The following is a 24,413-nucleotide window of genomic DNA, read 5'->3' as shown; positions in this document are numbered from 1 at the left end:
CTTTATATTATTAGAGGCTACAGCTCTAGATACAAGCAAATTTGGAATTATAGCTTTCTGGTAGAGCAAATCATTATCCCTAATAACGCTTCTTACTTTATTATTTTTCTAATATTATTATAGTCATTACTTTTCTTTCTGGTTAGTGTTTGCTTGTTATATCCTTTTCCACTCTTTTATTTTTTAATATCTTCTTCTTTTATATTTAAGGTGAGACTCTTTAAAGCAGAATCTCTCTTTTTTTTTTTTCTTTTTTGGTGTTTTCATTTTTGTTGAATCCAATTTGAGAATTGTCTTTTAATTAAAGTATTTAGGGGCACCTGGGTGGCTCAGTCAGTTGGTTCAGCATCCAACTTTGGTTCAGGTCATGATCTCATGGTTCATGAGTTCAAGCCCCCCATCGGGTTCTCTACAGACAGCTAAGAGCCTGGAGCCTGTTTTGGATACTGTGTCTCCCTCTCTCTCTGCCCCTCCCCCACTCACACTCTGTCCCCCTCTCTCTCAAGAATAAATAAACATTAAAAAATTGTAATTAGAGTATTAGTCTGATTACATTAACTGTAACGTCTCATGTATTAGGTTTTAAATGCTACCTTACTACATTTGTCCCTTCTGTTCTATGTTCCCTTTTCTCTCCTTTTGGCTTTCTTTAAGATTACAAGTTTTTTTAGATTAATAATTCTATATATTCTTTCTGCTAATGTGTTGTTTTTGCATGTTTTCTTTTTTTTAGTGGTTACCATATAGATTTCAAAATGCATCCTTGACATATTAAAATTTAATTTAAGTTACTGCTTTTACTGCATATATATTACTGTTTTATAAGTCAATATTCATTTAGGCTTACTCACATATCCACTTTTTCTTTCTTTTTCATCATTTCCCACTCCTCTAAGCTGCCTCCAAAAACACCTTTTGCATTTCCTTTAGTGTGAATTTTTAAAGTATTTTTATTTTGGTTTTATTTGTTAAGATTATAGTCTCTGGATATAGAATTCTTGGTGGAATTATTTTATTTTAGCACTTCGAAGATATTATCTTATTATCTCTTGGCATCCTTAGTTCATTTTGAGGAGTCAGCCTGAAGCCTTTACTGACATTGTTTATAAAAAGAAATATTTATTTTATTCATTCCACTACCCCCCCCCCCATATTTTCTTTTCTTCTTTTCTTTCATGCAATTTTACTATTATGTACCTAAGTATTTATGCTACTTGTGATTTCAGGACTTCTTGAATTTCTGACTTGATGTCAGTTGTCAGTTTTAGAAAATTTTCAATTACCTCTTCAAATATTTGTCCTGCTCCATTTTATTTCTTCCCTCCTTTTGATAACCTTACTACATATATTTTTGACATTATAGCCATGTGCTTGTCTTATGTGATTTTTCTTTATTTTCCATATTTTTCTCCATATGTTTCAGTCTGCATATTTGATTTAAATCCTAGTTCAATAATTCTCACTTTGTTATGCAGAATTTGTAATTAAACCAATTTATTAATTCTTAACTTCCTTAATTTCAGTCATTAAATTTTTTATTTTTAGAATATTTTTTGTCTGATATTCAGTCTATGTTGATATTTTCCTCCTTTTAATTCCTTGAGCTATATTAATAATAGTAACTTTAAAGTCCATATTTGTATTTCATATATCTATTTCAACTATCAATTTTTTTCCCTTGGTTTTTGGTCAGGTCTTTTAAAATACATTGTTATTTCTGCTTTATTTGTGAACATTGTTGGTAAGAAATTTGTAGAGATAATTTGAGGTTCTGGGTAATGTTATTTTTCTCCAGAGAGGATTTTATTATATATCTGACATACAAGTATGTCGCGACCGGCGCGACAAACACCAAGGTCAGTGTCCTGAGGGTAGGGGAATGCAAGAAAAAAGAGAGAGAAGAAAGTTTGGGAACAGGAGGGTCCCCTGGGCTGATGGCCCAAGTGACGGCTTTATTGTTGCTGTACACAATCTTTTATATCCAGACTCTTATGGGTCAGGCCATTCTAAGAATAAACAGGTTTCACATAATCGCTGCCAACCAAAACATTTAGTTCTGTGTTTCTTGTGCATTGTCTAGACGGGTCACAACAAGACCTTGTTGATAAGATTGCTAGCAAAACACAATTCCCATGTTTGTTTCTATCTGACTCGGGGTAGAAAAAGGGAGGTAGCATTACTGCCAACACCTGCAGACCACAGGCTTCAGGAATTAACTTTCTCAGCCTTGACAAGGCTTTCGTATGCCCTTGAAAGTGGGGGAATGGGAGGGGGAACCACCGGGTTGGCTAAGTCAACAGGGAACATTGCTCCACCGGGTCTCAGCCTGGCACCGGGGCCCGGCCCCCCACACAAGTAGCATCCAAATAACCTTAATCCATTTAGGGATTGAGTTGGTGCAAAGTCAGTTTTTATTCTTTCTGATGGATGAGCTATTTCTGGTTTCCCTTACTTCTTGGGATCCCAATTAAAAGACTGGGGTACTTGTCAGAGCCTTTTCTTCTTTGCTGTTTTCAATTTTGCCTTCTTCTGCCTTGAGAGTCTGCCAAAAACTTTGTTAAATTTTTCAGTAGCAACTGTCTTAATTGATAAGTGTCTTGAGAATAAAAGAAATGCCAGGTTTTTTTTTTGTCCATGTTCTAAAGGCCAGTGGTTTTTGTCTTCTGACCTATTGTGGTTTTAACATTATGAATGCCTCTAGGGTGTGAACTTACCTTTCTGGTTTCTAACATCCTCTTTGTTTCTTATTTCTATGTTTTTATTTTTTTGTCTTAATTTTTTACAAGCTTACATATGAGTTTTAAAAGGGTTATTTTTTTTATCCAGCATTTATAAGTGTTTGTATTGGAAGGTTTTTTGATTTCTTTTGTGTGAATATTTTTTTTTTGTATCTAGTCTTCCATAGTCTTGATTTTATTTTTTTCACCTATTCAATTGCATTTATTTAGAACTAGTATATACCTCTATTGCTTTCAATATTTTGTAGGCTGTCACTGAAAGTATTACTAAACCGCACAAAAATTATCTGTGAGAGTATACTCTATTTAATAAACATTTTAAAGCATTGACTATATAACTAGGACATGTTCTCACATAAGTAATATACCATCCTTGCCCTTAATGAGTTGAGAGTCTATCTTTTCTTCTAAAATACTCACCTCAAAGGGCTCTCCTAAAACACTGAGATCCTTGGAATCTGTTGTTCTTCGATAGTAGTGTTTTAATATGTTTTTTAAAATAATGGTTTTTAGATGGCAATAGGGAACCAGATACCCACTCTAAAATTGTGTATGGTGTGATAGAGTACCTTTTAAGAAGCTTGCAGTGGGCACAGTGTTTTCAAGAAAGGGAACGATTTCAGTTAAAGTAAGAAGAAGATAGAGGAAATTCTTAACAAAGAGGTCAAGACTCTGTGAGAGTTTAGTGATTACACAGCAGGAGTTCCAGAGGTGAAAGGGCATAGGATGGGATAACAGAGGTGTCAGGGAAGACTGAATGTCATGTGGAATATGGTTTAGTCAAAATGGCTGACTGGGGGAAGGATGGATGACATTTGGTGTTGAAATAAGAAATAAAATAAACTTGGTCTCAGCAGTCTTCTGATGAAGGTGGGTTCTCGGCCTAATGGCCAGCAGACTTAGATAACACAGTTGGAACTGAAGTCAGAGATAAAATCATCCCTAAGTTTCTTTTCAGTAGTAATTGCCTGAGGTGTTGACAGTTGTGGGGACTATGATTTTTCCACATGCACTCAATGTCTGATAAATATCCTTTTTAATTTGTCCCTTCTTATTCTCTGAAATGTTCTTATAATATGGTATTCCCTAACTTTGTGATTTTTCATTAGATTTCACAGTGGAAATTATCAGAGAACCAAGAGTGGTCTCACCCTCACCTAGGAAAACATCATTTTACAAAAGGACTGGTATGAGGAAGCCCTCGTTAAGACCTAGGTAAGACATAGGATTTGGCTACAGCAATATTCTTCAGACACAAGCCATGTTCTTTAATCTTAACATGTCTAATGCTGAACTTATCCTTCAGTATATGAGTTTTTTAAAAATTTTTTCCATATATCATAAACATACACACAATATTTGTTTATTTGTTTTGAGAAAGAGAGAGAGCAGGAGAGGGGCAGAGAGAGAGAGACAGAGAGAGTTTCAAGCAGGCTCCACTCTGTCAGCACTGAGCCTGATGTGGTACTTGATCTCATGATGCCGGGATCATAACCTGAGCCCAAACCAAAAGTCGGGCACTTAACCGACTGAGCCACATAGACACCCCCACATTTTGTATTTTAAACCAATTATTTATTTTCTATAATTGAGACCATGCAATATATATTATAAGATAACATTTTTTAACTTAAAAAAACTATCATGGACATCATGATAATTTGTAGAGTTATATCCCCTCTCATAATACAGATGTAGCATGTTTTTTTATGGACATTTTAATGAACTTTTTAATGGACATTACATTATTTTTCATTTTTCACTGCTATAAATAGTGTCACAATAAACATCCTGGTATATATATTCTTGCCTATTTCTTTTTCTGTATTGTGTACTATTGTAGTAACCTCCTAACTGGTTCCTTATTTCATGTCTCTCCCCTTATAATAAATCCTAGAATCAACTTATTAAGGTCTCACTTCTAGGAAAAAACTCTGTGGTCCTTTCTTTCAGAAGTGTCCACTTTTTTCTCCTTGCCTTAGCACAAGTGCCACCTCTACATAAAAAGTTCTTCAGATGTATGTCGCTATGACTTCCCTCTTCTCTGAGCACTACATCCCTAAAATACAACACAAAGTACTTACTGTGTACTACTTTTTACTGCTCTTTATTTTTTAGGTATCTTTTCCATTTTCTTGGACTTGACTATGATTTTCTTATAGACCATGCCATTCATTCAATCATTCATTTTTTTATTCAATAATTACCTATTAATGACTAGGTATATGAAAAGTCCTTAAAGAAGATAAAGATATAGTAACACATACAAATTTGGTAGTCAGAGTCACTGGGAGAATATTTTGAATAGAGAAAGCTTTCCAAAGTATGCTTTCAGTTACTGATAACATTCATTGAGGATGATAAGTCCTTTCTCTCTTCTAAATACTCTAGATAGATCTTCCTTCCTTTGAAGGAACTGAAATTGTTCTCTGACCATTAATCATTTATTTCTTTTGCTGTTCCAGTTTGCACCACTTTCCACTGTGTCTATAGAAATACCTATTCTATTTAGCTAAGTATCACAGAAGTGTTAACATCCTGTTCCATGTCTTCAGTTAAGACCAAAACAGAATGCCCCATGGATCCCACAGTTGCATTTCTCTTTAACCTTGTCCCTAGCCCTTGTTCAGTGAAATAAACAGTTATTGAACATATACTGTGTCCCAGATACTAATGTTACAAAAATGAAATATATTCCTTACCTTTACAAGGCTGACCTTAAAATTTCATAATAAAATATTGGATAATTACTATAAGGGTATAGGAAAGAGAAGTAAATTTTGAGTAAGGATTAGGAAAAGTTAAACTATCAGAAGAGACCCCAAACTACATGTACAATTTCATGTGCATGTGCAAAGAAATGAGAGTATTTTGAGGGTAAGGCTAAACCTTCCAAGCTAAAGAAATGACACAAACATAAACTCACAAATATAAAGGTATTTAAAAACTTGAAAATATCCCAGTGGTGTTAAAGCATACAATGCATGGGGTGAAGAGACATAAATTCTAACATTAGAAAGCCAAATTGAGACCAAATAACAAAAATAAAGTCTTAAAAGAATTATTAAGGAATTTATGTTGATTAACTGGAAATGAGAATTTCTTGAGACTTGTTGGAACAAGAGTAACAGAGATACCTTTTATATGGATTTAGAAAACAGTACCCAGGCAGAAGTAGTAATGATATATATACAGGAGTCAGAACATCAGAGACTGAAGACAGAAATAATAGTTAGAAGGTTGTTGCAGTTGTTCATACAGGTGATATTAAAAACTTGAATTAGGGATATCTGGGTGGCTCAGTTGGTTAAGATCAGACTTTGACTCAGGTCATGATCTCACAGTCCGTGGTTTGAGCCCCGTGTCGGGCTCTGTGCTGACAGCTCAGAGCCTGCTTTGGATCCTCCATCTGTCTCTGCTCCTCCTGCTGTCACATTCTCTCTCTCCTTCTCTCAAAAATAAACATTAAAAAAAACCTTGAATTAAACAGTGGGAGTAGAAATGGAAGTGAAGATACAGACTTTAAGACCACTGAAGAGGAAGAATCAGACTCTGGAATGGTGGAGGAAGAACATCACAAATTGTCTCCCCATAAAAGTAATGATAAAGGGGCACTTGTGTGCTCAGTTGGTTAAGCTTCTGACTCTTGATTTTGGGCCAGGTCATGGTCTCATGGTCATGAGATCCAGCCCTGCACTGGATCTTAAGATTCTCTCTCTCCCTGTACCCCTCTCTCCTGCTCCCTCTTTCTCTCTCTCTCTCTCTTAAAAAACAAACAAACATGGGGCGCCTGGGTGGCTCAGTCGGTTAAGCGTCCGACTTTAGTTCAGGTCACGATCTCGTGGTCCGTGAGTTCGAGCCCCACGTCAGGCTCTGGGCTGATGGCTCAGAGCCTGGAGCCTGCTTCTGATTCTGTGTCTCCCTCTCTCTCTGCCCCTCCCCCATTCATGCTCTGTCTCTCTCTGTCTCAAAAATAAATAAACGTTAAAAAAATATATAAAAAAAAAACCAAACCAAAACAAACAAAGGGCCATATTTCATTCTTCCTCATTGCCAAGTAATATTCCATTGTATATATAAACTACATCTTCTTTATCCATTCATCAGTTGATGGACATTTAGGCTCTTTCCATAATTTGGCTATTGTTGAAAGTGCTGCTATAAACACTGGGGTACATGTGCATATAAAATTTTAAATTTATCTCTAAGTAAATAGTAACCAATTTTTTCATCCTATTTTTTACACACAGCCAGAGGCCCCACAGTCTTGGAGATGCCCTTTCCCATTCCATAGTTGGAGCAGAATCCAGGTTTACCATCCCTTTCTCTTCACCAACGATGCTTTCTTGTTTTCCAGAAACTTGACAGAAGTCCTCCTAAATTCAAACCACTTGGAATTCTTCAGGGAGTTCCTCAAAGAACGGAAGGCTGATAGCCCCTTGAAATTCCTGATGGCCATACATAAGATCAGTATTGAGACAAATGAAAAAATTTACAAGTCTCTCTTTGAAAATATAATCAAGACTTTCTTCCATGGCAAAGTCCCTGCTGGTATGCATCATGTTCTCCTGATATTGTTTCCTTTTCCCTTTAGTATTTTAGGAGAAGAGTTTGACAGAAAACCTGTCTCATGTGAGTCCCCTGAAAGAGCAGAACAGAGCAGTGGCCGCACGAGCAGTATTGAGATAAAGATTAGGAGGGACAGTAAAAACGGAGAGCAACAATAATAAAACTAAAGTATAATACTAGTATGGGAAGCCAAATGCAAGACACTTGTACTTATATGTGAAATATATCCTTTCATTTAACTGTGTTCAACACTGAAAATAGGATCTTATTTAATCTCTATAAGGTAGGAATGAATAGATCCATTTTACTAATGAGGAATATGAAATTCAGAGAACTTGAATTCAAACTCAAGTCATCTGACCCTTAAATCAACTAGACAGAAATTAAATACAAAAACAAGAGTTAGCTATTTGTAAAGTTGGAGTTCTCATGAACTATGGGTTGTAGAGAGAGCTGTACTGGGAAAGAGAAAAATGTCTCCCTGAAAATCTTTATTTCATTAATTTTGTTTTCTTGCCTATGGAGGGAGGGCAATCTGACCTATGTAAATTCATCTTGACCAGAAACAAAAGTTGCAAGCAAAGTATTGACCTATATAATTCTAGAGGAGAAAAAGAGAGGTGAGCATAATTCTATCCTCAAAGTAAACAAATCTATAGCAAAGCAACGAAGATAAAGCCTTTTATTTTGGCACAAATGAACTGGTGTGTGTGTGTGTGTGTGTGTGTGTGTGTGTGTGTGTGTATTTACTTGTGGCAATTTAGATCAGGTTATAAATTTTATGAAAGTAAAAAGAGAGGTACAACTGGCAAATCTTTACTTGTAAGAAATATTTATTTGTTCAGTCTCAGGAAGAAGACAAAGAGGAGTATGTAGATCTTGTCCTTGATAAGTTCTCAAGTCTTATTCATGAACAAAATAGTCTCTGAACACCTGGAGAATTATATTGCCCTCGTGATACTTATTTGTGATCTTGGATTCCTCATTTACCCCAGCAGTTTAACATTAATCCTTTACTGTTCTGCTCTCTTCCTAAACCAAAAACTTTAAACTAGCTGCAGAGATGAGTCCTTTAAATATTTCTTTCCCCTTAAACACTCATCTTAGAAACTTGAATGGAAGTAAACCAGGACTGTATTTGCTCTGCAACGCTCCTCTGAGATTTTCAAACAAATTGGAGTGAAGAGTTCAGAGTCTAACCAGATTGAGAATAAGGGACAGACTCTAAGATGAAAAACACACGAACTACCTCAGAAATGGTAGAAGAGAAGATGAGGACTTTTTCTCTCTTGCATTTTTTAGAAGTAATACTGCAGTGTGATGCCCCTATTATACAAGAAATCTCTCACATGCGTCATGTCAGCACAACTACATTATTAACGCTACAGGGATATGTCATGAAATCTCTAGAAGAAAAGTGGTGAGTATTGATCAGTGAACGCCGTGGTTCTTTCTGGACCTGCACAGGGGCTTCTGAAAGCCATAGTAAAGAGTCTCAAATTGCAGAAGTTCACTGCCAGGGCTTCCTTGCAAGAGAAAAGGCAAATTTATCTTGAATCCTCTACTTACCTACCTGCTATGCACATGCATTGTGCACACACGTCCAAACACACACACTTCAGTTCATTTACTTGAACAAAGAACAATACAGTATTGATTAGGAAGGATAGGCTGACATTAGCAAAGGATTGAAATTGGAAGAAGAATATTTGTAAATGTCTCACTATTTCCCAATTCCTATTTTCTCGACTTCCTCCAAAAGCTGACATAGGTTTGCCTTGACTGTTACCTTTTATGTACCAGGTGTTTGCCTTCTTTGATGTCCTTGGTCTCCTTTTGGCAGGTTTAAAGATTACCAAGAGCTGTTCCCACCTTACCCTCAGGAAGGGCAGCATATTGAAGTTCAAACTTCTAGGAAGCCCTCAAAGACAACAACTTACCTACAGGAATCTCAGGTCAGTGAGGAAGACAGTGAAGACAAGACACTGGGAATAAAAAAGCACTGCTTAGGCATTGTCAACCATGCAAAACAGTTTCATTGTTAGCTTATTTATTCACCAAAACAACTACTCTTTTGGATAGGTTTAATTCACATTTACAAAGACGAATTCTGAGGCCCAGAGAAATTGTTACAGTGGGAATTTAAGAAAATCCCTGTCTTCACTCTGTGACCAAAACCAACTGAGTGATAGACATAAGGTTTAGATACATGGAGATCAAAATGTCAGTGTTTTTTTTTAAATTTTTAAAGTTTATTTATTTATTTTGAGAGAGAGAGAGAAAGAAGTAGAAGGAGGAGGAGGAGGAGAGGAGGAAGAGGCAGAGAGAAAGGGAGAGAAAGAATCCCAAGCAAGCTCCATGCTGGGGCTCAAAATCATGAACTGTGAGATCATGACCCGAGCAGAAACCAAGAGTCAGAGGCTTAACTGACTTGAGCCACCCAGGCACCCCCAAAATGTCAGTGTTTTTACTGCTGAAAGCTAGTTTGAAGGACATGGATTGGCTGTGAAGCCAAATGGGTTTAATAATCCTCTGCACCCAAATTAAACTTAGTTACAAGTCCAATCACTGGCAAAATGGAGCAACTCAGGCCTGCATTTACTTGAGTGAACCCCTTATGAGTGACAAAGGGCAAGCCTAAACACAGGTATCCTGCAAACAAGAGACTCCCAGAGAGAGAATGCAGGAGGCTGACAGTAGAACATGTCCATTTTTTTTCCTTCCAAACCTATCAATTATTTAACCCATTCTTTCTCCATGGGAGGAGAGCAAAGGGAATTTTTTTCCAGCTTACACAAAAGCACTTTAATTAACAGTATATAATTTTCCAAAATACAGTTTTGTAAGGAAATGGCAATAATACAGTTTTTACAAAGAAGTTTCTCAGTAAATCCCAGAGTACTTCAGACCTCCTCCACTAAGACGCATGCTCCCCGAGACAGGAATGTTATTCAGGAAAGTCTCTTCATATGATTTGAGAAAATATTTATGCTTCCTTTAAATAATCACTTGCTCAATGTTATAGAGTTGATTAGTATCAGAAAAATTTGAGCCCAGCTCCATCTGACTCCAAAAATCGTGCTAAGATTTCTGAAAATAATGCCTAAGCCCATTGATCCTATACTCCAGATATGAAAACTTCTGCTCCTTCCTTTCTCCTCTTTATTTTCTCCATGTATGAGTCAACTCCATGTCAGGATACCATGAATGATCATGTAGGACATTAAAAAGAATATTGCACCCAGGACCAGGAGACTTCGTTTTAATTTCAGGTCTTACAGTTGCTCTTAGATAAGAAAAGATGAAAAGAAACCAACATGGATTTAGTGCCTATTTTGTGCTAAGCACTGTATTAGACTTTACATGTATAATCACTAACCCTCACCACAACCCTGAAGGCTGTTGTTTCTATTTTACACATGGAAACATTAAGACACAGATTGAATTGACCCAAATTACACAATTAGGAAGAAGCTAGACTCCAGATGGAAAATTTCTGATCCCAAATCCAGCCACTACATGGCTCTCTAAAGCCATGCTTACACTGAGGATTCCACTTTGTAGAATGAGACAACTGAACTAGTTGATCAATAAGATCATTTCTGGCTCTAAATATCAATTGGTCAAGGGGTAAATGAATTACAGAATGGTCACTGGGTATTATGAAACAGATGAGGAATTTATAAAATGCATTTGTGTGTGTGTGTGTGTGTGTGTGTGTGTGTGGTGTGCGTGTAATTATATTTTTCTCTTTTTAATGATTAGAAATGTTTTTATTCATTTCTTCTTATTTTATTCTTATTTCTTCAACAGTTCAAATCTGCCCAAGCCATTATTCTCTTCTTGTGAGTTTTACTTGTCTCTGACCTCTGTTTTCTTCCTGTTCTTAGCTTTCACACTCTCTCTCCTAATCATGGCATCTTAAATCTTACCATTGGAAAATGGTGGTAGAAGGGGCATTGCCAATGGCCCCATGCCTAGGTAAAGCCAGAACCTTCTACCCACTATCAACTTAATTTAGGGAAGGCTAACAGTTCTCTGACTTGAGTTTCCTCATCTTAAAATTGGAGCTAAAGATGATTTCTTATAAAGGAGGTGTTGTGAGGATTAAATGTAATGAGTGTCAAATTTCTGTCATAGTAAACTTTCGGTGAACAGAAGCTATACTGATGAATGTGGCATACCTCTCTCTCTTTTCCCAGAAAAGAGGCTGGCTGAAAATGATTAGCTTTATTAAGAGCTTTTGCAAGTACCGCAGATTTATGTCTGATCCCAGTAAACGCCACGAATTTGAAGAATATCTTCACCTGGAAGTACAAAATAGCAAGGAAAGTAAGTCACTTCTCTATTTACTGCCTTTCCTGTTGACATTCCATACACAGGGGTTAGCCCAGATAAGAAACTGCAGGGCGGTTGCTGTGTGTCATACCTGTGTTAGTGTGGGGTATAGCAAGAACTCCAGGTCCTGGGTGCAAAGCCAAGCTCACCCCTGCTTAGAGAGGATGTGAGTCCAGTGGCTTCTGCTTACAGAGCCAGCAATGGTGGAGAATGACTAGTCTAAAGCATAGCAAGATCTTACATTTTACAAAACTGTTTGTCTGTAGTATAGATTTATTCAACTACTACATTTATTATTTCATTCACTCATTCATCACTTTTTGAGAATCTACTATGTAGCAGGAACTTTGCCAGGTGCTGGAGATACAGTAGGAAACATGCAGCATATGTCCTCATGGCATTTACAGTCTTGAATGTAAGACAGAAAATAAGAGCCACAGATGTCGGAGCAAGATTTCCTGGGTTTGAATCTGCCATTTTCTAACTGAAGGACCTTGTGAAAGTGGTTTTGTGCCTCTGTTTTTTTTTTTTTTTTTCCATCTGTAGAATGGTAATAATAATGGTGCTTTTCTCATAAGATTATTGTGGAGATTAAGTGAGTTAATACATATAAAATATCTTTACCCATTGCTATAAAAGAGTTAACCAGTGTATTGCTATTATTATGTAGTGAGTGATCCCAAAGATAATTTCAAGGAGACCCTAGTTACTCAAAGGGTAGGATCAGGGAAGACTTCTCCTAGAAAATCACATAAATTTGTCTTCAGGAATGAGCAAGTTAGACAAAATAGGAGGGGAGAAATTTCTAGGTCTACATAGGATCCTAAAATAAGAAAGAGGATGGCACATTGCAGGAACTGCAATCAGGCCAGATGGATGGGAGATTAATAAGATGCCAAAAGTGCCTAAGATAATATTGGAGGAACTAATGACAAATTTCATCTCTTTTGATGACTTGAGTTGTTCCAATTGTCACTGTAACAAATAATACTGCAAAACATACATACTTTGCAATTGTGTTATTTCTATGAAATAAACTCCTTAAAATGGGAGAAATGGGAAAATGGTTAAAAATAGTTAAATTTCAGTCCTTTAATAACATCACACTAAATAAATTCTCACCAACAGTATAAATGAGTGCCACATTGTCACTAACATGGGGTATTATGCATTTTTTAAAAAACTGCCAATCCAGTAAATGAAAAATAATGTGCCATTCTTATGTATATTTCTTTAGTAATCGAGCACTTTTATTTATTGGTCATTTGTATTCTTTTTTGAATTGTTTATGTCCTTTGTCTATTTTTCTATTGGAATTGTTAAATATTATTTTATTTTCTAATTTGCAAAAGTTTTTGTATGTATGTTTTACGAACTGCTTCACATTTAGGATTTTAGAGTAGTTCCAGCTCTTTTGTTTCTTCTTTTAAATAAAATTAGTTCAAACCTGTATGCCCCAGAATGATAGGAAGTCCCATGTCACCCCCCTTTAATTTCCCATATCCTTAGTATTGTATGAGAGAGCCCAAGAAGAGTGCTTCTGTAGCTCAGTGGGAGATCTACCGGCCAGTAGTCTCCTTCCTATCACTATCATTTAGCCTTTTCTGGGACTGTTATATCCTTCAATCAATGACCCATTTATCATTACAAAAAACACTTTCTTGGGAGAGAAGGGGCCAACATGGCAGAGAAGTAGGGGGATCAGAACTTCCCTAGTCTCTCAAACAAAGAAGTGTTGAAGCCAAAGGATTTTGAACCCCAAGAGCCCGGGGAAGAAAGGAGACAGTCGTGCTTCCAGGGACCCACCAGGACAACCTGATGGGCCATAGGAGCATGATTGGAACTGGGAGAGATAAAAGGAATGGAGGGGAGGATCCCCTCCTTCAGAGAGACAAAGGGAACAGAAAGAGAGGCTGGTGAAGCATAGGACTATATCTGGCCACAGAAAAACCTTGAACTAGGAGGGAGAAAGATCCAATTTCTAACTGTGGGGCTTTCTCCAGACTGGGACCGGCTGCCCAGATCATGCACCTGGGCAGGAGGGGAGCCAGTCCGCGGCTTGGTGGCTAGGTCAGGGGTGCAGTTCGCAGTAGGAGAAAGCAATTCCTTTCCTAGAGTGTTGTGGGACAGGACAACGCCTGCCTGTGCCTGCCAGCAGGGGGCCACTTATCTGAGGGTGCAGAGCAGAGCTTCCCCAGTACCAGGACTCCGCACCTCCCCTGTACCAGGATGCACTGAGCGAGAATTTGAATCCCAGTCAAGCGCCAGGCATGGGAATCACAGGAGAGGACCCAAATAGATAAGATCATGGATGAAAATGGAATTATTACAACCAATCCCTCAGAAACACTTATCAGAAGCAATTATCAGGGAATGCTATGAAAAATTATATGCCAATAAACTGGACAACCTGGAAGAAATGGACATATTCCTAAACACTCACACACTACCAAAACTCAAAAGGGGAGAAATAGAAAATTTGAACAGACCCATAACTAGCGAAGAAATTGAACCAGTTATCAAAAATCTCCCAACAAATAAGAGTCCTGGATCAGATGGCTTCCCTGGGGAATTCTACCAGACATTTAAAGCAGAGTTAATATCTATCCTTCTCAAGCTACTCCAAAAAATAGAAATGGAAGAAAAGTTCTGGAATCATTCTATGAAGCCAGTAGTACTTTGATTCACAAACCAGACAGAGACCCCATAAAAAAGGAGAACTACAGGCCAATATCCCTGATGAACATGGATCCAAAATTCTCAACAAGATACTAGCAAATCAAATTCAACAATTATTCACCATGATCTAATAGGATTCATTCCTGGACTACAGGGCTGGTTCAATATTTGCAAATCTATCAATGTGATACATCACATTAATAAAAGAAAGGATAAGAACCACATGATCCTGTCAATAGATGCATAAAAAGCATTTGACAAAATATAGCATCCTTTCTTAATAAAAACCCTCAAGAAAGTCTGGATAGAAGGAACATACTTAAACATCATAAAAACCATATATGAAAAGCCCACAGCTAATATCATCCTCAATGGGGAAAAACTGAGAGCTTTCTCCCTGAGATCAGGAACATGACAGGGATGTCCACTCTCACCACTGTTGTTTAACATAGTGTTGGAAGTTCTAGCATCAGCAACCGACAACAAAATGAAATAAAGGGCATAAAAATTGGCAAAGAAGAAGTAAAACTTTCACTTTTCACAGATGACATGATACTCCATTTGGAAAACCCAAAAGACTGCACCAAAAGACTGCTAGAACTAATATATGAATTCAGCAAAGTCATACGGTACAAAATCAATCTACAGAAATTGGTTACATTTTTATACACCAATAATGAAGCAACAGAAAGAGAAATAAAGAAACTTATTCCATTTACAATTGCACCAAGAAACATGAAATATCTAGGAATAATCACAACCAAAGATGTAAAATATCTGTCAGCTGAAAACTATAGAAAGCTTATGAAGGAAATTGAAGAAGACACAAAGAAATGGAAAAACATTCCATGCTCATGAACTGGAAGAATAAATATGATTAAAATGTCAATACTACCCAAAGCAATCTACACATTCAGTACAATCCCGATCAAAATTGCACTAGCTATCTTCTCAAAGCTAGAACAAACCTAAAATTTGTATGGAACCACAAAAGATCCTGACTAGCCAAAGTAATATTGAATAAGAAAACCAAAGTGGGATGCATCACAGTCCCAGACTTTAGCCTCTACTACAAAGCTGTAATCATCAAGACAGTATGGTATTGGCACAAAGCAGACACGTAGACCAATGGAATAGAATAGAGAACCCAGAAATGGACCCACAAATGTATGGCCAACTAATCTTTGACAAAGCAGGAAAGAATATCCAATGGAAAAAAGACAGTCTCTTTAGCAAATGGTGCTGGGAGAACTGGACAGCAACATGCAGAAGAATGAAACTAGACCACTTTCTTACACCATACACAAAAGTAAACTCAAAATGGATAAAGGACCTGAATGTGAGACAGGAAACCATCAAAACCCTAGAGGAGAAAGCAGGCAACAACCTCTTTGACCTCAGCTGCAGCAATTTCTTACTTGACACATCTCCAAAGGCAAGGGAATTAAAAGCAAAAATGAACTACTTGGAACTAATCAAGATAAAAAGCTTCTTCACTGCAAAGAAAACAATCAACAAAATTAAAAGGCAACCAACAGAATGGGCGAAGATATGTGCAAATGACATATCAGATAAAGGGCTAGTATCCAAAATCTATAAAGAACTTATCAAACTCAACACATGAAAAATAAATGATCCAGTGAAGAAATGGGCAGAAGACATGAATAGACACTTTTCCAAAGAAGACATCCAGATGGCCAACAGATATATGAAATGATGCTCAACGTCACTCATCATCAGGGAAATACAAATCAAAGCCACACTGAAATATCATCTCACACTGGTCAGAGTGACTAAAACAAACAAATCAGGAAACTGTAGATCCTGGTGAGGATGTGGAGAAATGGGAACGCTCTTGCACTGTTGGTGGGAATGCAAATTGGTGCAGCCACTCTGGAAAACAGTGTGGAAGTTCCTCAAAAAATTAAAAATAGAACCACCCTTTGACTCAGCAATAGCACTGCTAGGAATTTACTCAAGGAATACAGGATTACTGATCCATAGGGGCACATATACCCCAATGTTTATAGCAGCTCTTTCAACAATAGCCAAATTATGAAAAGAGCCTAAGTGTCCATCAATTGATGAATGGATAAAGAAGATGTGGCTTATATATAAAATGGAATACTGCTTAGAAATGAGAAAGAATGAAATCCGTCCATTTGCAGCAATGTGGATGGAACTGGTGAAATAAGTCAATCAGAGAAAGACAGATATCATATGTTTTCACTCATATACGAATCTTGAGAAACTTAACAGAAGTCCATGAGGGAAGGGAAGGGGGAAAAAAAGTTACAGAGAGGGAGGGAGGCAAACCATAAGAGACTCTTAAATACAGAGAACAAACTGAGAGTTGATGGGGGGTGGAGAGGGGAAAGTGGGTGATGGGCATTGAGGAGGGCACTTGTTGGAATGAGCACTGGGTGCTCATTTGACAATAAGTTATATTTTTAAAAAACCCTTTCTTTACCCTTGGTAATACTCTTTTCTCCGAAATCTACTTTGATATTAAAATAGGCACTCCTGAGAGAGCCAAAGCATTAGAGACTGTTAAAAACTGAGAACAAACTGAGGGTTGATGGGGGGTGGGAGGGAGGGCAGGGTGGGAGGGAGGGCAGGGTGGGTGATGGGTATTGAGGAGGGCACCTTTTGGGATGAGCACTGGGTGTTGTATGGAAACCAATTTGACAGTAAATTTCATATATTAAAAAAAAAAAATAGGCACTCCAGCTTTCTTTTTATTAGTGTTAGCAATATTGTATTTTCCCATTGTTTTATTTATAACCTAGTTATTCCCTACATTTAAAGTGCTCTTTTGGGGGGCCTGGGGGGCTCAGTTGGTTAAACATCCAACTTTGGCTCAGGTCACGATCTCACGGCTCATGAGTTCAAACCCGGCATCTGGCTCTGTGCTGGTAGTGTGGAGCCTGGAGCCCACTTTGAGTTCTGTATCTCCCTCTCTCTGCCCCTCCCCTTCTCTGTCTCTCTCTGTCTCTCTCTGTTTCTCTCTCTCTCAAAAATAAATAAACATTAAAAACATTAAAAAATAAATTGCTCTTCTGGTAGCCAGTATAGAGTTGGGTCTTGCTTTGAAAAAAAATAATCCAACATGACAATCTTAATCCAATTGAAAGTCAACTGTCAAATATTCAGGGCATTTTGTGAGCCATCAATAGCTTGAAATCAACTATGATAGAAGTATTTATTATAGAAATCAGCAAATGTTACAAATCAGATCTCCCCTTCCCTACCAGAGTTGGTTTATAAGTATATCACTGCTCCCAGATTTCTTGAGTGAATTTAGCACCCTCTCTTCCTAAAATCTCTGACCACCACACCAACTTTCCTGTTCTGACTTTTTTTCCCCCTTCAAACTCAACTCTAAGAGATACAGATTGTAAGATAGAAGGAGTAGCTTTTTGTTTTAGTTGGTACTATAACCCTAGGACCTAGCACAGTGTCTGGAACATAATAGGTGTTAGCTATTTATTGATGTTGTAATACCCTCCCATCTTATATGTAACACTGCTCCAAAAGGAATCCCACTTATGCCATAGGAAGCACCACACCCACATCAATGATTTTTGAACAGATATCCACAATATTGGATTTTACAGGAAAAATAGTAAATCCTAGAGCTGGATTAGACAATTTTCTTAACCCCAGCCAGTCAATTAACTAGGGTCTACATGCCAAATACAGCCCCAAATCCCTATGAATGGACTTCTTTAGATATATCCTAGTCAAGAAACTTTCTAAAATAAGTTTTTTTTTTTTTTGAGACACAATCCAAACCTTCTAGAATCTTCTATGTTCATCTTTACTCATTCCTGTCTGTTTTCTACTCTGGTGCCCTTATCTCTGTTTCTTTAATAAATTTCTTTACTCTTGATGTTTGGCTTTTTTGTTGTGCTGCTTCCCCAGTTTACTTCTAAATTACTTCCCTGATAAACCTTGAATAAGCATCATCAGAATCACAGACTCCATTTTGAAGGTCACATCTGTATATTCACTTTCTGCAGAAATGTTAGGGATTAGCATAACTACAGTGCAATCATATTTCTACGAAACAAGCACCAGGAAAACACAGTTGTTTTGTGCTTTCAGTACACAGTGATTTGTGCGTGTGTGTGTGTGTGCGTGCGTGTGTGCGTGTGTATGTTGTCATGCCATCTGAGCGTATAGCTTTTTCAGCAGTACTTCAAGTCAAAGTAAAAAGTTGAGCCCAAGGGTAGGTAGGAAATCACTCTTTCAATAGGCTCAAAGATGGGTCCGGTTTCCTTTCTTCATCTTAGTTATGTCCAAGTTGGAGGCTTCAAGTTTATGAGTGACTTGATCAAATTAGATTTTAATTCTTTCCTGCTTCTCTCTCAGATTTCTCCACATCACCAAATGTATCAGGACGACCAACTGCAAATGTCGCAAACGTCCGGAGTACAGACCTTGAGAATGAAGATATAATCCTTATGAAGCGTCGTATATTTGGCCACAGGATTATCGTTGTCAACTTTGCGATCAATGATTTATATTTTTTTTCTGAAATGGAGAAGTAAGTTTCCCATCTCTCCCTGTCATGGCTTTCCAAACTTAGTACCATCCAGCAAAGACTGGAGTGGTCTACAAATGGTACCGTGATTTCAAACCTGCCAAGCAGGAATCTCCAACTGAAAATCTCACCGAATTCTGTCACTGTGTCAATTTCTGACATTCTTCCCTTTGGGTACTAGAAGCTCCTCAGTATTGAAAGAGTACTTACTTATACCAAGGAAGTGAAGCACTTTTTTTCTATTATTTGTTAATATGATAGAAGTTCTCTTACGTAGCACCACAGGGCCAATAGTTCTTTAGTTAGAGCAAAGAATTATAATAAAACTTGTGTGTGTCTGTATGTGTGTGCATGAAATTAATATATGTATAATATATTAATTATATATAATATATATTAAATATATATATTATTCCTTGCTTTATTCATCCATCTTATGAAAAAAGCAAGTAGTAGGAACAAACTGGAGGTCATTCCATTACATCTTTTGGTGAGTTATGTAAATCAAAACATCTTTCTAGTCTAGGTCAGATTATTCTTACTTGTTGTTCAGTGCCATTTCTACTTAGAAATATTTTTTTTAATTTATTTTTTAAAATTTACATCCAGTTAGTTAGCATATAGTGCAACAATGATTTCAGGAGTAGATTCCTTAGTGCCCCTTATCCATTTAGCCCATCCCCCCTCCCATAACCCCTCCAGCAAACCTCTGTTTATTCTCCATATTTAAGAGACCCTTGTGTTTTTGTCCCCCTCCTTGTTTTTATATTATTTTTGCTTCTCTTTCCTTATGTTCACCTGTTTTGTATCTTAAAGCCATCATATGAGTGAAGTCATATGATATTTGTCTTTCTCTGACTAATTTCACTTAGCATAATACCTTCTAGTTCCATCCACGTAGTTGCAAATGGCAAGATTTCATTCTTTTTGATTGCTGAGTAATACTCCATTGTATACATATACCACGTCTCCTTTATCCATTCATACATCAATGGGCATTTGGGCTCTTTCCATACTTTGGCTATTGTGGATAGTACTGCTATAAACATTGGGGTGCCTGTGTCCCTTCAAAACAGCACACCTGTATCCCTTGGATAAATACCTAGTAGTGCAATTGCTGGGTCGTAGGGTAGTTCTATTTTTAATTTTTTTGAGGAACTTCCATACTGTTTTCCAGAGTGGCTCCACCAGCTTGCATTCCAACCAACAATGCAAAAGAGATCCTCTTTCTCCACATTCTCAACAACATCTGTTGTTAATGTTAGCCATTCTGACAGGTGTGAGGTGGTATCTCATTGTGGTTTTGATTTGTATTTCCTTGATGATGAGTGATGTTAAGCATGTTTTCATGTGTCGGTTGGCCATCTGGATGTCTTCTTTGGAGAAGTGTCTATTCATGTCTTTTGCCCATTTCTTCACTGGATTTTTGCTTTTTGGATGTTGAGTTTGAGAAGTTCTTTATAGATTTTGGATACTAGTCCTTTATCTGATATGTTGTTTGCACATATCTTCTCCCATTCTGTCAGTTGCCTTTTAGTTTTGCTGATTGATTCCTTCACTGTGCAGAAGCTTTTTATTTTGATGAGGTCCCAATAGTTTTTTTTTTTTTTTTTTTTTTTGCTTTTGTTTCCCTTGCCTCTGTAGATGTGTTGAGTAAGAAGTTGTTGCAGCCAAGATCAAAGAGGTTTTTGCCTGCTTTCTCCTTGAGGATTTTGATAGCTTCCTGTCTTACTTTTAGGTCTTTCATCCATTTTGAGTTTATTTTTGTGTCTGGTGTAAGAAAGTGGTCCAGGTTCATTCTTCTGCATGTCGCTGTCCAGTTTTCCCAGCACCACTTGCTGAACAGACTGTCTTTATTCCATTGAATATTCTTTCCTGCTTTGTCAAAGAATAGTTGGCCATATGTTTGTGGGTCCATTTCTGGGCTCTCTATTCTGTTCCGTTGATCTGAATGTCTGTTTTTGTTCCAGTATCATACTGTCTTCATGATTACAGCTTTGTAATATAGCTTGAAGTCTGGGATTGTAATGCCTCCACCTTTGGTTTTCTTTTTCAGGATTGCTTTGGTTATTCGGGTTTTTTTATGGCTCATTACAAATTTTAGGACCCTTTGTTCTAGTTCTGTGAAGAATGCTGCTGTTATTTTTTATAGGGATTGCATTGACTACGTAGACTGCTTTGGTTAGTATTGACATTTTAACAATATTTGTTCTTCCAATCCAGGAGCATGGAATAGTTTTCCATTTTTTGTGTGTCTTCTTCAATTTGTTTCATAAGCTTTCTATAGTTTTCAGTGTATATATTTTTCACTTATTTATTCCTAGATATTTTATGGCTTTTGGTGTAATTGTAAATGGGATCCATTTCTTGATTTCTCTTTCTGTTGCTTCCTTATTAGTGTATCGGAATGCAACCGATATCTGTGCATTGATTTTATATCCTGAAACTTTGCTGAATTCATGGATCAGTTCTAGCAGTTTTTTGGTGGAATCTTTTGGATTTTCCATATAGAGTATCATGTCATCTGTGAAGAGTGAAAGGTTGGCCTCCTCCTGGCCGATTTGGATGCCTTTTATTTCTTTGTGTTGTCTGATTGCTGAGGCTAAGACTTCCAATACTATGTTGAATAACAGTGGCGAGATCGGACATCCCCATCTTGTTCCTGACCTTAGGGGGAAAGCTCTCATTTTTTTCCCATTGAGAATGATATTAGTGTTGGGTCTTTCATACATGGCTTTTATGATCTTGAGGTATGATCCTTCTATCCCTACTTTCTTAAGGGTTTTTATCAAGAAAGGATGCTGTCTTTTGTCAAATGCTTCCTCTATATCTATTGAGAGGATCATGTGGTTCTTGTCCTTTCTTTTATTAATGTGATGTATCTTATCGATTGTTTTGCAAATATTGAACCAGCCCTGCATCCCAGGTATAAATCCCACTTGGTCATGGTGAATAATTTTTTTAAGGAATTGTTGGATCTGGTTGGCTAATATCTTGTTGACGATTTTTGCATCCATGTTCATTGGGGAAATTGGTCTATAGTTCTCCTTTTTAGTGGGGTCTTTGCCTGATTTTGGAATCAAGGCCATGCTGGCTTCATAGAAAGAGTTTGGAAGTTTTCCTTCCATTTGTATTTTTTGGAACAGCTTCAAAAGAATAGGTGTTAACTCTTTTTTAAATGTTGGTAGAATTTCCCCGGAAAGCCATCTAGCCCTGGACTCTTGCTTTTTGGGAAATGTTTGATTACTAATTCGATTTCTTTACTGGTTATGGGTCCGTTCATATTTTCTATTTCTTCCTGTTTCAGTTTTGGTAGTTTATATGTTTCTAGGAATTTGTCCATTTTTTCTAGACTGCCCATTTTATTGGCATATAATTGCTCATAATATTCTCTTATTATTGTTTTTATTTCTGCTGTGTTGGTTGTGATCTCTCCTCTTTCATTCTTGATTTTACTTATTTGGGTGCTTTCCTTTTTCTTTTTGGCTAGGGGTTTACCAATTTTGTTAATTCTTTCAAAGAACCAGCTTCTTGTTTCATTGATCTGTTCTACTGTTTTTTTGTTTGTTTTGTTGTTTGGTTGTTTTGTTGGTTTTTTTGGGGGGGGGGTTCTGCTCTAATCTTTATTATTTCCTGTATTCTTCTGGTTTGGGGTTTTATTTGCTGTTCTTTTTCCAGCTCTTTAAGGTGTAAGGTTAGGTTGTGTATGAGACCTTTCTTCCTTCTTTAGGAAAACCTGGATTGCTGTATACTTCCATCTTATGACCACCTTTGCTGCATCCCAGAGGCTTTGGGCTGTGGTGTTATCATTTTCATTGGCTTCCATGTACTTTTTAATTTCCTCTTTAATTTCTCGGTTAGCCCATTCATTCTTTTGTAGGATGGTCTTTACTCTCCAAGTATTTGTTACATTTACAATTTTTTTCTTGTGGTTGATTTTGAGTTTCATAGCATGTGGTCTGAAAATATGCATGGTATGATCTCAATCTTTTTGTACTTGTTGAGGGCTGATTTGTGTCCCAGTATGTGATCTATTCTGGAGAACATTCCATGTGCACTGGAGAAGAATGTGTATTCCACTGCTTTAGGATGAAATGTTCTTAATATATCTGTTAAGTCCATCTGGTCCAGTGTGTCATTCAAAGCCGTTGTTTCCTTATTGATATTTTGTTTAGGTGATCTGCCCATTGTTGTAAGTGGGGTGTTGAAGTCCCCTAGTATTATGGTATTATTATCAACGAGTTTCTTTATGTTTGTGATTAATTGATTTATATATTTGAGTGCTCTCACACTTGACCACAAATGTTTACAATTGTTGGGTCTTCTTGGTGGATAGACCCCTTAATTATGATATAATGTCCTTCTTCATCTCTTGTTACAGTCTTTATTTTAAGGTCTAGATTGTATAAGTATGGATACTTTGGCTTTCTTTTGTTGACCATTAGCACGATAGATGGTTCTCCATGCCCTTACTTTCAATCTGAAGGTGTCTTTAGTTCTAAAGTGGGTCTCTTGTAAACAGCATATAGATGGATCTTGTTTTCTTATCCATTCTGTTACCCTATGTCTTTTGATTGGAGCACTTAGTCCACTGACGTTTAGAGTTTTTTGCCATATGTTGCCAGTAGAGTTGGAGTTTCTGGTGGTGTTCTCTGGTCCTTTCTAGTCTTTGTTGCTTTTGTTTTGCTTTGTTTTATTTTTTCATCTTTTCTCCCTTCAGAGAGTCCCCCTTAAAGTTTCTTGCAGGGCTGGTTTAGTGGTCACAAACTCCTTTCGTTTTTGTTTGGGAAAATTTTAATCTCTCCTATTTTGAATGACAGCCTTGATGGATAAAGAATTCTTGGTTACATATTTTGCATATTCAAAATTGAATATATCCTGCCACTCCTTTCTGACCTGCCAGGTTTCTGTGAATAGGTCTGCTGCAAACCTGATCTGTCTTTCCTTGTAGGTTAAGGACTTTTTTTCCCTTGCTGCTGTATGATTCTCTCCTTGCCTGAATATTTTGTGAATTTGACTATGATATGCCTTGTTGATGGTCGGTTTTTGTTGAATCTTATGGGAGTCCTCCGTGCTTATTGGATTTTAATGTCTGTGTCTGTTCCCAGTTAGGAAAGTTTTCCACTATGATTTGCTCACATAACACTTCTACCCCTTTTTTTCTCTCTTCATCTTCTGGACCCCTATGATTCTGATGTTGTTCCTTTTTAATGAGTCACTGATTTCTCTAAATCTTAAATTGTGCTCTTTTGCTTGAGTCTCCCTTTTTTTCTGCTTCATTATTCTCCATAAGTTTGTCCTCTATATCACTGATTTGCTGCTCTGCCTCATCCATTCTTGCTGCCATGGCAGCCATTCGAGATTGCAGCTCAGTTATATCATTTTTTATTTCATCCTGACTAGATTTTACTTCTTTTATCTCCGCAGAGAGGAATTCTAATCTACTTTAGACCCCAGCTGGTATTCTTTTTATCGTGATTCTAAATCCTGGTTGAGACATATTATTTGTATCTGTATTGACTAAGTCCCTAGCTGTTGTTTCT

The 24,413-nt window shown here is 37.2% G+C and overlaps 1 protein-coding gene across 13 annotated transcripts in view; it reads left to right on the top strand.

Moving 5' to 3' along the window:
- The window catches only part of RGSL1 (regulator of G protein signaling like 1), a 204,075-nt gene that overhangs the window by 71,010 nt on the left and 108,652 nt on the right, over window positions 1-24,413 (top strand). For all 13 annotated transcript variants that reach the window (XR_006199023.1, XR_006199020.1, XR_006199019.1 and 10 more), the window contains 6 exons: window positions 3,848-3,953; window positions 7,096-7,289; window positions 8,610-8,727; window positions 9,151-9,262; window positions 11,510-11,639; window positions 18,699-18,873. Coding sequence is in view for 5 of the 13 variants with exons in the window: in XM_042925841.1 (XP_042781775.1) it covers window positions 3,848-3,953; window positions 7,096-7,289; window positions 8,610-8,727; window positions 9,151-9,262; window positions 11,510-11,639; window positions 18,699-18,873 (835 nt within the window). In the remaining 8 variants the exon portion in view is untranslated. The remainder of the gene's footprint in view (window positions 1-3,847; window positions 3,954-7,095; window positions 7,290-8,609; window positions 8,728-9,150; window positions 9,263-11,509; window positions 11,640-18,698; window positions 18,874-24,413) is intronic.

The sequence above is a fragment of the Panthera leo genome, chromosome F3 (genome assembly GCF_018350215.1).
Source record: "Panthera leo isolate Ple1 chromosome F3, P.leo_Ple1_pat1.1, whole genome shotgun sequence".
In the NCBI taxonomy this organism is placed as follows: domain Eukaryota; kingdom Metazoa; phylum Chordata; class Mammalia; order Carnivora; family Felidae; genus Panthera; species Panthera leo.
This window is presented reverse-complemented; position numbering and strand designations above follow the sequence as displayed.